Genomic DNA, 14,388 nt, shown 5'->3' with positions numbered 1-14,388 from the left:
GTCACTACATCATCTGTCTGCGGTTTCTCAAAGAGCAATTAGACTCCATTCACTACAGAGTAGAATCTATATTTGATGGTGCGGTAGCAGAGAATGGTTGACAATTATGCCTTACAGAGCCATAAAACCAGGAAATGAAATATGCAAATGTTGTACATTGATGTACTCCTAGACACTTAGCACAGCAAATCCCTATCAAATAAATCTGGCTAATCTTTAAATGGGATAAATATTTTTTGGTTTGATTGTAAGATTCCTGTTATTTTACTCAATTAATCTGGCCCTTAAATTCATCTTTGTTGAAGGAGTTTGCTGGTGAGGGTTTGAGGACGTTAGCTCTGGCCTATAAGGATTTGGATGAGGACATGTTTGATGAGTGGATGAAGAAACTGTTGTTTGCCAGCACAGCACTGGAGAACAGAGAAGAGAGACTCGGGACTCTCTACGAGGAGATAGAACAGGGTTTGATGGTAAGAGCAGATGCATGGACAGCTTGTGTGTATGTGCGTGTGTGTCTGTGTGTTCTAAGTGACATATTTCTGATGCAGTTCAGTGGACATTGTAAGTATAAAACAGATGACAAATTTAAGTAATCACCAAAATGAAGTGCTGTAGTAAAGTCTTGGCCCAGCATGAGCTGCCAGTACAGTTCTAAAGTGTACCTCAGCACCGATTCTACACACCTCTGGAACCTTACTGGTGGGATGAACACCATTCTTCCTCAGGATATTCCCTCAAATTGTGTTTTGATGATGGTAGTGGGGCGGCACGGTGGTGTAGTGGTTAGCGCTGTCGCCTCACAGCAAGAAGGTCCGGGTTCGAGCCCCGTGGCCGGCGAGGGCCTTTCTGTGCGGGGTTTGCATGTTCTCCCCGTGTCCGCGTGGGTTTCCTCTGGGTGCTCCGGTTTCCCCCACAGCATCGTAATAATCTTAATGGGCGGCATGATGGTGTAGTGGTTAGCGCTGTCGCCTCACAGCAAGAAGGTCCGGGTTCGAGCCCCGTGGCCGTCGAGGGCCTTTCTGTGCGGAGTTTGCATGTTCTCCCCGTGTCCGCGTGGGTTTCCTCCAGGTGCTCCGGTTTCCCCCACAGTCCAAAGACATGCAGGTTAGGTTAACTGGTGACACTAAATTGACCGTAGGTGTGAATGTGAGTGTGAATGGTTGTCTGTGTCTATGTGTCGGCCCTGTGATGACCTGGCGACTTGTCCAGGGTGTACCCCGCCTTTCGCCCGTAGTCAGCTGGGATAGGCTCCAGCTTGCCTGCGACCCTGTAGAACAGGATAAAGCGGCTACAGATAATGAGATGAGATGAGATGATGGTAGTGGTGAGCACTACCATGGGGGCAGCCATGGTCTGAAGATTAGAGAAGCAACCTTGGGCCCAAAGGGTTGCTGGTTTGATTCCTGGAAGTGAGGGGAGTGGAGTGAATGGACAGCACTTTCCCCTCCCTCTACAGTATATCATGGCTGAAGTGCCTTTGAGCAAGGCACCTAACCCCCAACTGCTCCCCTGGAGCTGTAGCATAGCTGCCCACTGCTCTGGGTATGTATGTGTGTGCATATGTGTGTTCACTGCTTCAGAGGGGTTAAATGCAGAGGAGGAATTTTGCTGTGCTTGAGTGTACATGTGATAAATGAAGGGTTCTTCTTCCTCTTCTTCACTGTCTAAAACGTCAGTCCAAAATAGGTGTGAATGTCAGAGTGAATGGCTATATGTCTCTCAGTATTAGCCCCATGATAAACTGGTGACTTGTCCAGGGTGTACCTCGCCTCTCGTTCAATGCCAGGTGGGATTGGCTCCAGCTTCCACTCAACCCACAATGGATAAGTGGTCTGAAAAATGAAATCTGTCGATTGAAACATGCTGTGCCTCTTTTTCTCCACAAGCTTCTTGGAGCTACAGCCATAGAAGATAAATTGCAGGAAGGAGTGCCAGAAACTATTAGCTGTTTGACCCTGGCCAATATTAAGATCTGGGTTCTCACTGGGGATAAACTAGGTGAGCAGAATTAATGGATAAATTGTTATAGATTAAAAAAAAATTGGTTTTTGATTCTTATGTCGCAGTTTTCTTGTAATACACAATGCAGCATAATTGTTTCAACTTGTTCTTCGTTTTGCTCATATGTTTTAGAGACAGCGATGAATATTGGCTATTCCTGTAACATGTTGAGAGATGATATGAATGAGGTGTTCATAATCTCAGGTCACACCACGCTTGAGGTTCAGCAGGAGCTGAGGTAACTTGCACTAGTTTAACCTTTTAAGTTGTTCCAAACTTGTTTTTACATGCAGCACACAAAGTCAGTTTAGCTAATGGTTGTCTGATTGCGACATTCCTGAAATCTCAGTGCTAGTTGTCTTCTCAGTTTAGCGTCATTTTTCTCCACTATGTTCAAACACATATTTTAGTTTGTCACTCCTTATTGAAACATGCTAGGCCTTTAATACCATAGCTTATACTCTTCGATTAAAACTTTGTAATCCTTTATTTGCCTTGGGTGGTCAACATCTTGTGAAATATATTTCTCTGACTTTTGTTGTTGTTCCATGCTCAGAAATGCCAAAGAGAGAATTATGGGTCCTAGTAAAGACAGGTTGACCAGTGGCCAAGATGTGAGAAAGAATGATTTGTACTCCAGCGACTCTGTTTTTGAGGAAACCATTATTCCAGAATACGCACTTATCATTAATGGACACAGCTTGGTAAGCAGTGTTGTTATCCTACAAAAGCTGAACGATTTAATAAATGACTGCATGACTCCCTCAGTTTGGACTGTTTATTGGAAAATAGAAAGCATTCTGCTTCAGTTGTGTTCAACCGTTTCTACAGTCTATGAATATTTAACAGTTATTCCACGAAATTGAGTTGATGAGCTGATAGCCAACGAGGCGTGTAGCACCAAGTTGGCTCTAAGCCATGTATGACAAGATTGAGTGGAATAATTGTTTTATTCTATCCACATTCACTGGATTTTGAGAAACAGAGCATTTTTATTTTTTGCAATTTCGATAAATAAAAACTTTATACAAAACATTCGACAAAATCATTTCCGCTAAGCCGGACTTCTTAAAAACCTGTTGATGGCTGCACGAATCGACTTTAGTATTGTTGTTGTTTTTTTTTTGTAGCAAGTGTCGTCTTGCTGTCATGCCAAGGTATAGATTAGCTTTAGACGTTTATTTAATTCTTCCTTGGACATTTCAGTTATGTAATTTTCAAACTTCTTTGAACTTTTGAACCAGTCTAAAAAAAAAAAAATCAACTAATTTTAATGCTTAAAGATGAAGAATGTTAACAAACTGGTGAAATGACTGTAGCAATTTGTGAAAAATACTATAATAATAATAATAATTGAAAAATAAAAAAAGATGCATTCTTACCATTAAATATTTTCATTCCATATTTTGTTGCTTTTTTGTATTTTTTAGGGTTTTAATTTCATCCTTGGTTGGTTCAGCAACACGCTCCGCCATTTTGTTTTTCTGTACTCACTGTATATGAGCTGATAGCCTAGTAGTCGAGTAGAGTGTGCGATTGCTCATATCCAGTGAATGTGGATGGAATCATTTAAATTAGCCTTCAGGTACTTTAACTTTCTCTTTAACAACCAGCTTTGTGGATTAATATAATTTATGTGGCAGTCTGGGAAAATTTGTCATACGTCACTCTGGCTAAATTCTGTGATGTGTATAAATAAGACACCAGTTTCAGATGTGACACCATTCAGGAAAGTCTGTGGTTTTCAGAAATGAATATTATATTATATTATATTATATTATATTATATTATATTATATTAGGGCGGGGGCGGCACGGTGGTGTAGTGGTTAGCGCTGTCGCCTCACAGCAAGAAGGTCCTGGGTTCGAGCCCCGGGGCCGGCGAGGGCCTTTCTGTGTGGAGTTTGCATGTTCTCCCCGTGTCCGCGTGGGTTTCCTCCGGGTGCTCCGGTTTCCCCCACAGTCCAAAGACATGCAGGTTAGGTTAACTGGTGACTCTAAATTGACCGTAGGTGTGAATGTGAGTGTGAATGGTTGTCTGTGTCTATGTGTCAGCCCTGTGATGACCTGGCGACTTGTCCAGGGTGTACCCCGCCTTTCGCCCGTAGTCAGCTGGGATAGGCTCCAGCTTGCCTGCGACCCTGTAGAAGGATAAAGCGGCTAGAGATAATGAGATGAGATGAGATGAGATATTAGGGCGGCACGGTGGCGTAGTGGTTAGCGCTGTCGCCTCACAGCAAGAAGGTCTGGGTTCAAGCCCCGTGGCCGGCGAGGGCCTTTCTGTGTGGAGTTTGCATGTTCTCCCCGTGTCTGCGTGGGTTTCCTCTGGGTGCTCCGGTTTTCCCCACAGTCCAAAGACATGCAGGTTAGGTTAACTGGTGACTCTAAATTGAGCGTAGGTGTGAATGTGAGTGTGAATGGTTGTCTGTGTCTATGTGTCAGCCCTGTGATGACCTGGCGACTTGTCCAGGGTGTACCCCGCCTTTTGCCCGTAGTCAGCTGGGATAGGCTCCAGCTTGCCTGCGACCCTGTAGAACAGGATAAAGCGGCTACAGATAATGAGATGAGATCTCAGAAAGCACTGACATTTGACCATGCAAAGGGTTTTCCTCGGCTGCCACACATTATAATCACAGACAAATGTATACATAAGTGAAATGCCTGCAGCAACATAATAGCCTTGTGGTTAGCCGTTATTGATACCATGCTGTGCATAGTGAAGTTCATACTGGTGGTGAAGCATGCCTGAGTTCCAAGTCTCACAGCAGACTGATCTCTGGTCTACAGGCCCATGCACTGGAGGCAGACCTGGAGCAGATCTTGTTGGAAGTGGCTTGCTTATGTAAGACTGTGATCTGCTGTAGAGTAACTCCTCTCCAGAAAGCTCAGGTGGTGGAGCTGGTCAAAAGGCATAAAAGAGCGGTCACCCTGGCCATCGGGGATGGAGCCAATGATGTCAGCATGATCAAGAGTAAGACTGATAATGCATTCAGTTATGATACTAGAATTTAACCTGATATGAACATTAACATTGTGATACTGTATATACCAGCTGCATGGAAAATGTAATATATGATCACGCATATATCTAAAATCAGACAGTTGTGACATTAACAGAAATTAACTTTGCATGAATGCTGTAAGATTTATCTTATATTGTAAGCTTTTTAAATCTTTTTTTAAAAACTTGGTATCACTACATGTCTCATTGTTATAGTTCAGATCAAAATACACTAACTGAACAGAAGGTCTGTACTGTTAATAAGTGTATGATAGTTACCACTGCATTCACATGTCAGTGTATTCCGAGGTGCCGTATTTGATGCAGTGGTTACCTAGGTGATCTGTGATGAACTTCTGTTCTCTCCAGCGGCCCACATAGGTGTGGGCATCAGTGGGCAGGAGGGCATGCAGGCTGTTCTGGCCTCAGACTATTCCTTTGCCCAGTTTCGTTACCTGCAGCACCTCCTGCTGGTCCACGGCCGTTGGTCCTACCACCGCATGTGCAACTTCCTCTGCTATTTCTTCTACAAGAATTTTGCATTCACCCTGGTGCATTTCTGGTTTGGGTTTCTGTGTGGCTTCTCTGCACAAGTAAGCCGCTAAACTTTCCAGTAAATGCTAACTGCAGTAAGCAGAAACATCACAAAAATATGCATAATTTATTCTTTGTTTCGTATCATAGACCATATATGACCAGTGGTTCATCACCCTGTTCAATATAGTATACACATCTTTGCCTGTTCTTGCCATGGGCTTGTTTGACCAGGTTAGAAATCCACACTCATCCTTGCAAATATTCCCTTAGCCTCAGAATACTAAAGTCAACAAGAAAAACTGTTTCTTTGCTTTCTGACAGGATGTGAATGAGCAGTACAGTCTGCGTTACCCTAACTTGTACCAACCTGGGCAGCTCAATCTCTTGTTCAACAAGCGGAAGTTCTTCATGTGCACCATCCAGGGCGTATACACTTCATTTGTCCTGTTCTTCATCCCCTATGGGGCTTTCCTCTGTGCTGTGCGAGATGATGGCTCCCACATATCTGATCAGCAATCCTTCGCTGTTACTATAGCAACCTCACTGGTCATCGTGGTTAGCGTCCAGGTGACAAGATTTTTCTGTTGATTATATTAGAAGTATTACATATACAAATATACAGTATATTCTGTTTATTGTACAGTGGTGTTTGAAAGTTTGTGAACCCTTTAGAATTTTCTATATTTCTGCATAAACATGACCTAAAACATCATCAGATTTTCACACAAGTCCTAAAAGCAGATAAAGAGAACCCAGTTAAACAAATGAGACAAAAATATTATACTTGGTCATTTATTTATTGAGGAAAATGATCCAATATTACATCTCTGTGAGTGGCAAAAGTATGTGAACCTCTAGGATTAGCAGTTAATTTGAAGGTGAAATTAGAGTCAGGTGTTTTGAATGCCGTTTGATATTTGCGCAGTAGTTTTGAACTCTGATATTAAATGACACTTTGATAGCCATGGTCCTTTTCCCCCTAGTTCACGCTAGTAATGTTTTGGACAGTGCTCATGGTGCTTGAAAGATACACTGGTGCAGTGCCCCACATTTTTTTTGTCAAGGTAAATGGAGAATGTTTCAAGTTAACAAAAAAAAAAAAAAAGAAGACCTCATGGGGAATAATTTTGAATACAGTGGCGCTTGAAAGTTTGTGAACCCTTTAGAATTGTCTATATTTCTGCATAAATATGACCTAAAACATCATCAGGTTTTCACACAAGTTCTAAAAGTAGATAAAGAGAACACAGTTAAACAAATGAGACAAAAATATTTACTTGGTCATTTATTTATTCAGGAAAATGATCCAACATTACTTATCTGTGAGTGGCAAAAGTATGTGAACCTTTGCTTTCAGTATCTGGTGTGACCCCCTTGTGCAGCAATAACTGCAACTAAATGTTTCCGGTAACTGTTGATCAGTCCTGCACACCGGCTTGGAGGAATTTTAGCCCATTCCTCTGTACAGAACAGCTTTGACTCTGGGATGTTGGTGGGTTTCCTCACATGAACTGCTCGCTTCAGGTCCTTCCACAACATTTCCATTGGATTAAGGTCAGGACTTTGACTTGGCCATTCCAAAACATTAACTTTATTCTTCTTTAACCATTCTTTGGTAGAACGACTTGTGTGCTTAGGGTCATTGTCTTGCTGCATGACCCACCTTCTCTTGAGATTCAGTTCATGGACAGGTGTCCATGATACTACCACCACCATGTTTCACAGATGGGATAAGGTTCTTATGCTGGAATGCAGTGTTTTCCTTTCTCCAAACATAACGCTTCTCATTTAAACCAAAAGTTCTATTTTGGTCTCATCTGTCCACAAAACATTTTTCCAATAGCCTTCTGGCTTGTCCACGTGATCTTTAGCAAACTGCAGATGAGCAGCAATGTTCTTTTTGGAGAGCAGTGGCTTTCTCCTTGCAACCCTGCCATGCACACCATTGTTGTTCAGTGTTCTCCTGATGGTAGACTCATGAACATTAGCCAGTGTGAGAGAGGCCTTCAGTTGCTTAGAAGTTACCCTGGGGTCCTTTGTGACCTCGCCGACTATTGCACGCCTTGCTCTTGGAGTGATCTTTGTTGGTCGACCACTCCTGGGGAGGGTAACAATGGTCCTGAATTTCCTCCATTTGTACACAATCTGTCTGACTGTGGATTGGTGGAGTCCAAACTCTTTAGAGATGGTTTTATAACCTTTTCCAGCCTGATGAGCATCAACAATGCTTTTTCTGAGGTCCTCAGAAATCTCCTTTGTTCGTGCCATGATACATTTCCAGAAACGTGTTGTGAAGATCAGACTTTGATAGATCCCTGTTCTTTAAATAAAGCAAGGTGCCCACTCACACCTGATTGTCATCCCATTGACTGAAAACACCTGACTCTAATTTCACCTTCAAATTAACTGCTAATCCTAGAGGTTCACATAGTTTTGCCACTAACAGATATGTAATATTGGATCATTTTCCTCAATAAATAAATGACCAAGTATAATATTTTTTATCTCATTTGTTTAACTGGGTTCTCTTTATCTACTTTTAGGGCCTTGTGTGAAAATCTGATGATGTTTTAGGTCATATTTATGCAGAAATATAGAAAATTCTCAAGGGTTCACAAACTTTCAAGCACTACTAAGTGCTATGATTTGTGAACATCTTTAATTTTCTGAAAATAAATAAATAAATTTAATTTAAAAACGAAACAAAACATGAGGGTCACAGATATCTTATCAGTTAAGCCTCCTTTTCCCTATTTGTGACAAAAAAATTAACCAGTAGGTACTAACCACTGCATACTGGGAACACCCCACAAGATGTGCTATTTTGGAGATGCTCAGACTCAGTCATCCAGCCATCACAATTTGGCCCTTGTCAAAGTCTCTCAGATCCTTACACTTGCTCATTTTTCCTGCTTCCAACACATCAACTTCAATAACTGACTGTTCTCTTACTTTCTAATATATCCCACCCCTTGACAGACCTCACTGTAACAACATAATCGATGTAATTCACTTCCCCTGTCACTGGTTTTACAGTAATGTTCTGGCTGATCGGTGTAAGTGGAATTTACTTTTTTTTGGAAATTAAGTGCCTCGGACAGTATCCAAAAACAACATCTGCAGAAAACACCATATGATGAGGTTGTAAATGATTTTTTAAAGAAAATATTTGTCTCTTTTGAAGCAGAATACTCTTATGGCACAGTAAAAAGCAGAACTTGAAACAGACGCAAGACACATCTGCAGCAGAGCTTCACGGGTGGTTGAAATGTGTGTCCGTCGAAAAAAAAAAGTCCTCTCTGGAAAACTACAAGGATTAATAATAACTGAAGTGGTGAAGCGATGAGGACTACAGTTGTCATGAAAAGTTTTGCACTCAAGTTTCCATCAATGAACAATTTATAACTTCAACAAAACAGACTTCATGTTAAAACTATCATGATTTTCCTGGTTTCACAGTAACATGTTGTGACTAAATAGGACACAGTTATAGAAGCAAGTTATTTATAAATCACGCTATCTTTTATCACCCAGATGAGGATGGGTTCCCTTTTGAGTCAGGTTCCTCTCGAGGTTTCTTCCTCATGTCGTCTGAGGGAGTTTTTTCTTGCCACCGTCGCCACAGGTTTGCTCATTGGGCATAGATTAGGGATAAAATTAGCTCATGTTTGAAGTCATTAATTTTCCGTAAAGCTGCTTTGAGACAATGTCTGTTGTTAAAAGCGCTACAAAAATAAACTTGACAGTTACCACCATGTACAAACATTGCTGCTCAGTACTTGAAAATTTGTACTTAAAATTCACATATATTTCAACAGTTTTTCACTTTGTGTCCTTTACTCTTGCGGACTATAAGAAAGCGGGTCAATTTTAGAAATACACTATATGCTCTCTTCTCACCAGAAGTAACACGCCCAGTATATACAGTGCTCAGCGTAAATGAGTACACCCCCTTTGAAAAGTAACATTTTAAACAATATCTCAGTGAACACAAACAATTTCCAAAACGTTGACAAGACAAAGTTTAATATAACATCTGTTTAACTTATAATGTGAAAGTAAGGTTAATAATATAAACTTAGATTACACATTTTTTCAGTTTTACTCAAATTAGGGTGGTGCAAAAATGAGTGCACCCCACAACAAAAACTACTACATCTAGTACTTTGTATGGCCTCCATGATTTTTAATGACAGCACCAAGTCTTCTAGGCATGGAATGAACAAGTTGGCGATATTTTGCAACATCAATCTTTTTCCATTCTTCAACAATGACCTCTTTTAGTGACTGGATGCTGGATGGAGAGTGATGCTCAACTTGTCTCTTCAGAATTCCCCAAAGAAAATAATTTCTTTACACCGCAAAGGTGACGGCTACAAGAAGATCAGCAAAGCTTTACTTATCAGTCGGAATACTGTAGCAAAAGTGGTACAAAAATTTAAGAAAGATGGAACTGCAACCATCTCACAGAGACGTCCAGTTCGTCTACGGAAGTTAACACCTCAACAGGAGCGTCTTCTGATGAGAAGCGTTGAAGAAAATCGGCATGCAAGTTCACTGCAGTTATCTAAAGAAGTAGAAAGCCAAACTGGGATGACTATTTCCCGTGACACAATACAGCGTACACTGCAGAGGAATGGCATGCATGGATGCTGTCCACAAAAGAAGCCTCTCCTAAAGCCCAGGCACAAAAAAGCCCACCTAGAGTTTGCCAGGGCCCATGCTGACAAAGATGAAGACTAGTGGGACTCTATACTCTGGAGTGATGAGACCAAGATAAATGTTTTTGGAACTGATGGCTTCAAAACTGTATGGCGTCGCAAAGGTGAGGAATACAAAGAAAAATGCATGGTGCCTACAGTGAAACATGGTGGTGGCAGTGTCCTTATGTGGGGCTGCATGAGTGCTGCTGGTGTCGGGGAGCTGCATTTCATTGATGGCATCATGAATTCACAGACGTATTGCTCTATACTGAAAGAGAAGATGCTACCATCACTCCATGCCCTTGGTCGTCATGCACTTTTCCAACATGACTAAACGCACATCTAAGGCCACTGTTGGATTTTTGAAGAAGAACAGGGTGAAAGTGATTCAGTGGCCAAGTATGTCTCCTGATCTGAACCCAATCGAACACCTACAGTATGGGGAATTCTGAAGAGACAAGTTGAGCATCACTCTCCATCCAGCATCCAGTCACTAAAAGAGGTCATTGTTGAAGAATGGAAAAAGATTGATGTTGCAAAATGTCACCAACTCGTTCATTCCATGCCTAGAAGACTTGGTGCTGTCATTAAAAATCATGGAGGCCATACAAAGTACTAGATGTAGTAGTTTTTGTTGTGGGGTGTACTCATTTTTGCACCACCTAATTTGAGTAAAACTGAAAAATGTGTAATCTAAGTTATATTATTAACCTTACTTTCACATTATAAGTTAAACAGATGTTATATTAAACTTTGTCTTGTCAACATTTTGGAAATTGTTTGTGTTCACTGAGATATTGTTTAAAATGTTACTTTTCAAAGGGGGTGTACTCATTTACGCTGAGCACTGTAACCTGTAGCTCTGAAAATCTGTGCAATTAATTTCCATCTCAAAGGTAATTTTTGGCAGCAGAGAAACACAAAAATCTGAGGTTTTATTTTTGGACTATTGTGGACCCGAAAAGTATACCCCGATTGTGAAACAGCCCATTAATAGAATTGTAAATGTATTAACCTTACTTTGAAGTCACACCTATAATTTAGATGATAGAGAGATGCCATTATTCAAAGCAATTTTTATGTTATATGTAACATTAATTCCAATACATTTATTTTTAGGAAGCTGCCACCGGACTTCACTGTCTCTTTTGCAATTCACACATATATTTGCACTTCTGGTTAAGTGCTCACTGCATTTCATTGGTTTTGTACTTGTACTCTGCTCAATGACAGTAAAGTTGTAACCTCAAAGACAAAGTATATAACAGTTATTCCACGAAATCGAATCGTACATGAGCTGATAGCTGAATTGGCTATAAGCCATGTACAACGAGATTGAGTGGAATAACGGTTTTATTCTATCCATATTCACTGGATTTTGAGAAACAGACCATTTTTATTTTTTGCAATTTCGATAAATAAAAACTTTATACAAAATCATTTCCACTCTGAACATAAACAAACTGCTGAAATAACAGTAGCAATTTGTGAAAAATGCTATAATAATTCTTAAAAAAAAGATAAATGTTCTTACCATCAAATACTTTTTATTCCATATTTTGTTGCTTTTTTTGTGTATTTTTTGGGGTTTTGTTTTCAAGTAGATTTTTTATTTCGTCCTTGATGGTTCAGCAACACGTTCCGCCATTTTGTTTTTCTCTACTCACGGTATGTAAGCAGATAGTCTAGTAGTAGAGTATAGCCAATCAGAGCGTGCGATTGCTCATATCCAGTGAATGTGGATAGAATACAGTGCCTTGAAAAAATATTCATACCCCTTGAACTTTTTCATATTTTTCCACCTTACAACCACGAACTTAAAAGTTTTTTATTGAGATTTTATGTGATAGACCAACACAGAGTAGCACATAATTGTGAAGTGAAACGAAAATGATAAATGGTCTTCAAAATTTTAAACAAATAAAAATCTGAAAAATGTGGTGTGCATTAGTATTCAGCCCCCTGTACTCTGATACCTCTAAATACAATCCAGTGCAGTCAATTGCCTTCAGAAGTCACTTAATTAGTTAATAGAGTCCTACTGTGTGTAATTTACTCTCAGCATAAATACACTTGTTCTGTGAAGGCCTCAGTGGTTTGTTAGAGAACACTGAAGGACAAACAGCATCATGAAGACCAAAGAACTCACCAGACAGGTCAGGGATAAAGTTCTGGAGAAGTTTAAAGCAGGGTTAGGTTATAAAAAAATATCCCAAGCTCTGAACATCTCAAGAAGCACTGTTCAATCCATCATTCAAAAATGGAAAAAGTATGGCACAACTGCAAACCTACCAAGACATGGCCGTCCACCTAAACTGACAGAGCGAGCAAGGAGAGCACTGGTCAGAGAAGCAGCCAAGAGGCCCATGATCACTCTGGAGGAGCTGCAGAAATCCACAGCTCAGGTGGGAGAATCTGTGCACAGGACAACTATAAGTCGTACACTCCACAAATCTGGCCTTTTTGGAAGAGTGGCAAGAAGAAAGCCATTGTTGAAAGACAGGCATAAGAAGTCCCGTTTGCAGTTTGCCAGAAGCCATGTAGGGGACACAGCAAACATGTGGAAGAAGGTGCTTTGGTCAGATGAGACCAAAGTTGAACTTTTTGGCCTAAATGCAAAGCGCCATGTGTGGCGGAAAACTAACACTGCTCATCACCCTGCACACACCATCCCCACTGTGAAACATGGTGGTGGCAGCATCATGCTATGGGGATGCTTTTCTTCAGCAGGGACAGGGAAGCTGGTCAGAGTTGATGGGAAGAGGGATGGAGCTAAATACAGGGCAATCCTGGAAGGAAACCTGTTGGAGGCTGCAAAAGACTTGAGACTGGGAAGGAGATTCAACTTCCAGCAAGACAATGACCCTAAACATACAGCCAGAGCTACAATGGAATGGTTTAGATCAAAGAATATTCATGTGTTAGAATGGCCCAGTCAAAGTCCAGACCTAAATCCCATTGAGCATCTGTGGCAAGACTTGAAAATTGCTGTTCACAGACGCTCTCCATCCAATCTGGCTGAACTTGAGCTATTTTGCAAAGAAGAATGGGCAAAAATTTCAGTGTCTAGATGTGCAAAGCTGGTAGAGACATACCACAAAAGACTTGCAGCTGTAATTGCAGCAAAAGGTGGCTCTACAAAGTATTGACGCAGGGGGGCTGAATACTAATGCACACCACACCACATTTTTCAGATTTTTATTTGTTTAAAATTTTGAAGATCATTTATCATTTTCGTTTCACTTCACAATTATGTGCTACTCTGTGTTGGTCTATCACATAAAGTCTCAATAAAAAACTTTTAAGTTCGTGGTTGTAAGGTGGAAAAATGTGAAAAAGTTCAAGGGGTATGAATACTTTTTCAAGGCACTGTATTTATATAATCTCCCTGTGTGCTTTGAGGGACACAGGGTGCTCAGATTCTTCCAGACTCGCCTCTCTCCCATGCTTGTCTATGACCAGAGACAGCCTAACATTGCAAACGAAATGTATATCAATTATGACAACCATCAGGGGTGAATTCAAATCATCATATGCAGGGGTCAGCATTTACTGGTATAAACCACATTCTCCATAGCTGTTCTAGATATTCCAGCTTTTAGAAGGTAACTGTCAGATGGTTGCTACGTTATGCGTTTTGTGTCATGTGCTTCTCTCTGAACGCGGAGTCTCTCTTTCAGATTGGTCTTGACACAAACTACTGGACTGCTGTGAACCACTTCTTTATAGGAGGTAGTCTGGCCATGTATTTCGCTATACTGTTTGCAATGAACAGTGACGGCCTCTTCAGAATATTTCCAAACCAGTTCCCATTTGTAGGTGAGTGTAACACAATACCACTCTTGTAGCTTGAAAGAGTAACTTAATGTGTTTGATTTCCATATTTAGACTGCCAATGTGCCAAACTAAGAGCTCCCAAGGCATCGGTCACATGATGCGTTTCTTTTATTCTAGGCACAGCACGTAATTCTTTAAATCAAAAAAGCATGTGGCTTGTCATTCTCCTTGTAACAGTGGTGTGTATAATGCCAGTTGTGGCCATACGCTTCCTCAGGATAGACCTCCATCCTACACAAACTGACAAAGCAAGTATATGAAATTTAAAATCAGGTGCTGTGTTTTAAATTCTGAACATGTAAAAGGAACT

At 40.8% G+C, this 14,388-nt stretch overlaps 1 protein-coding gene across 3 annotated transcripts in view; it reads left to right on the top strand.

Moving 5' to 3' along the window:
• The window catches only part of atp8b4 (ATPase phospholipid transporting 8B4), a 53,689-nt gene that overhangs the window by 36,853 nt on the left and 2,448 nt on the right, over positions 1 to 14,388 (top strand). For all 3 annotated transcript variants that reach the window (XM_060914826.1, XM_060914825.1, XM_060914827.1), the window contains 10 exons: positions 306 to 470; positions 1,887 to 1,998; positions 2,134 to 2,239; positions 2,558 to 2,705; positions 4,788 to 4,971; positions 5,371 to 5,594; positions 5,686 to 5,769; positions 5,860 to 6,105; positions 13,922 to 14,060; positions 14,196 to 14,326. In XM_060914826.1, coding sequence (XP_060770809.1) covers positions 306 to 470; positions 1,887 to 1,998; positions 2,134 to 2,239; positions 2,558 to 2,705; positions 4,788 to 4,971; positions 5,371 to 5,594; positions 5,686 to 5,769; positions 5,860 to 6,105; positions 13,922 to 14,060; positions 14,196 to 14,326 — 1,539 coding nt within the window. The remainder of the gene's footprint in view (positions 1 to 305; positions 471 to 1,886; positions 1,999 to 2,133; positions 2,240 to 2,557; positions 2,706 to 4,787; positions 4,972 to 5,370; positions 5,595 to 5,685; positions 5,770 to 5,859; positions 6,106 to 13,921; positions 14,061 to 14,195; positions 14,327 to 14,388) is intronic.

The sequence above is a fragment of the Neoarius graeffei genome, chromosome 2, assembly GCF_027579695.1.
Source record: "Neoarius graeffei isolate fNeoGra1 chromosome 2, fNeoGra1.pri, whole genome shotgun sequence".
Taxonomy (NCBI): domain Eukaryota; kingdom Metazoa; phylum Chordata; class Actinopteri; order Siluriformes; family Ariidae; genus Neoarius; species Neoarius graeffei.
The sequence above is the reverse complement of the archived record's forward strand: the minus strand, read 5'-3'. Positions and strand labels throughout refer to the sequence as shown.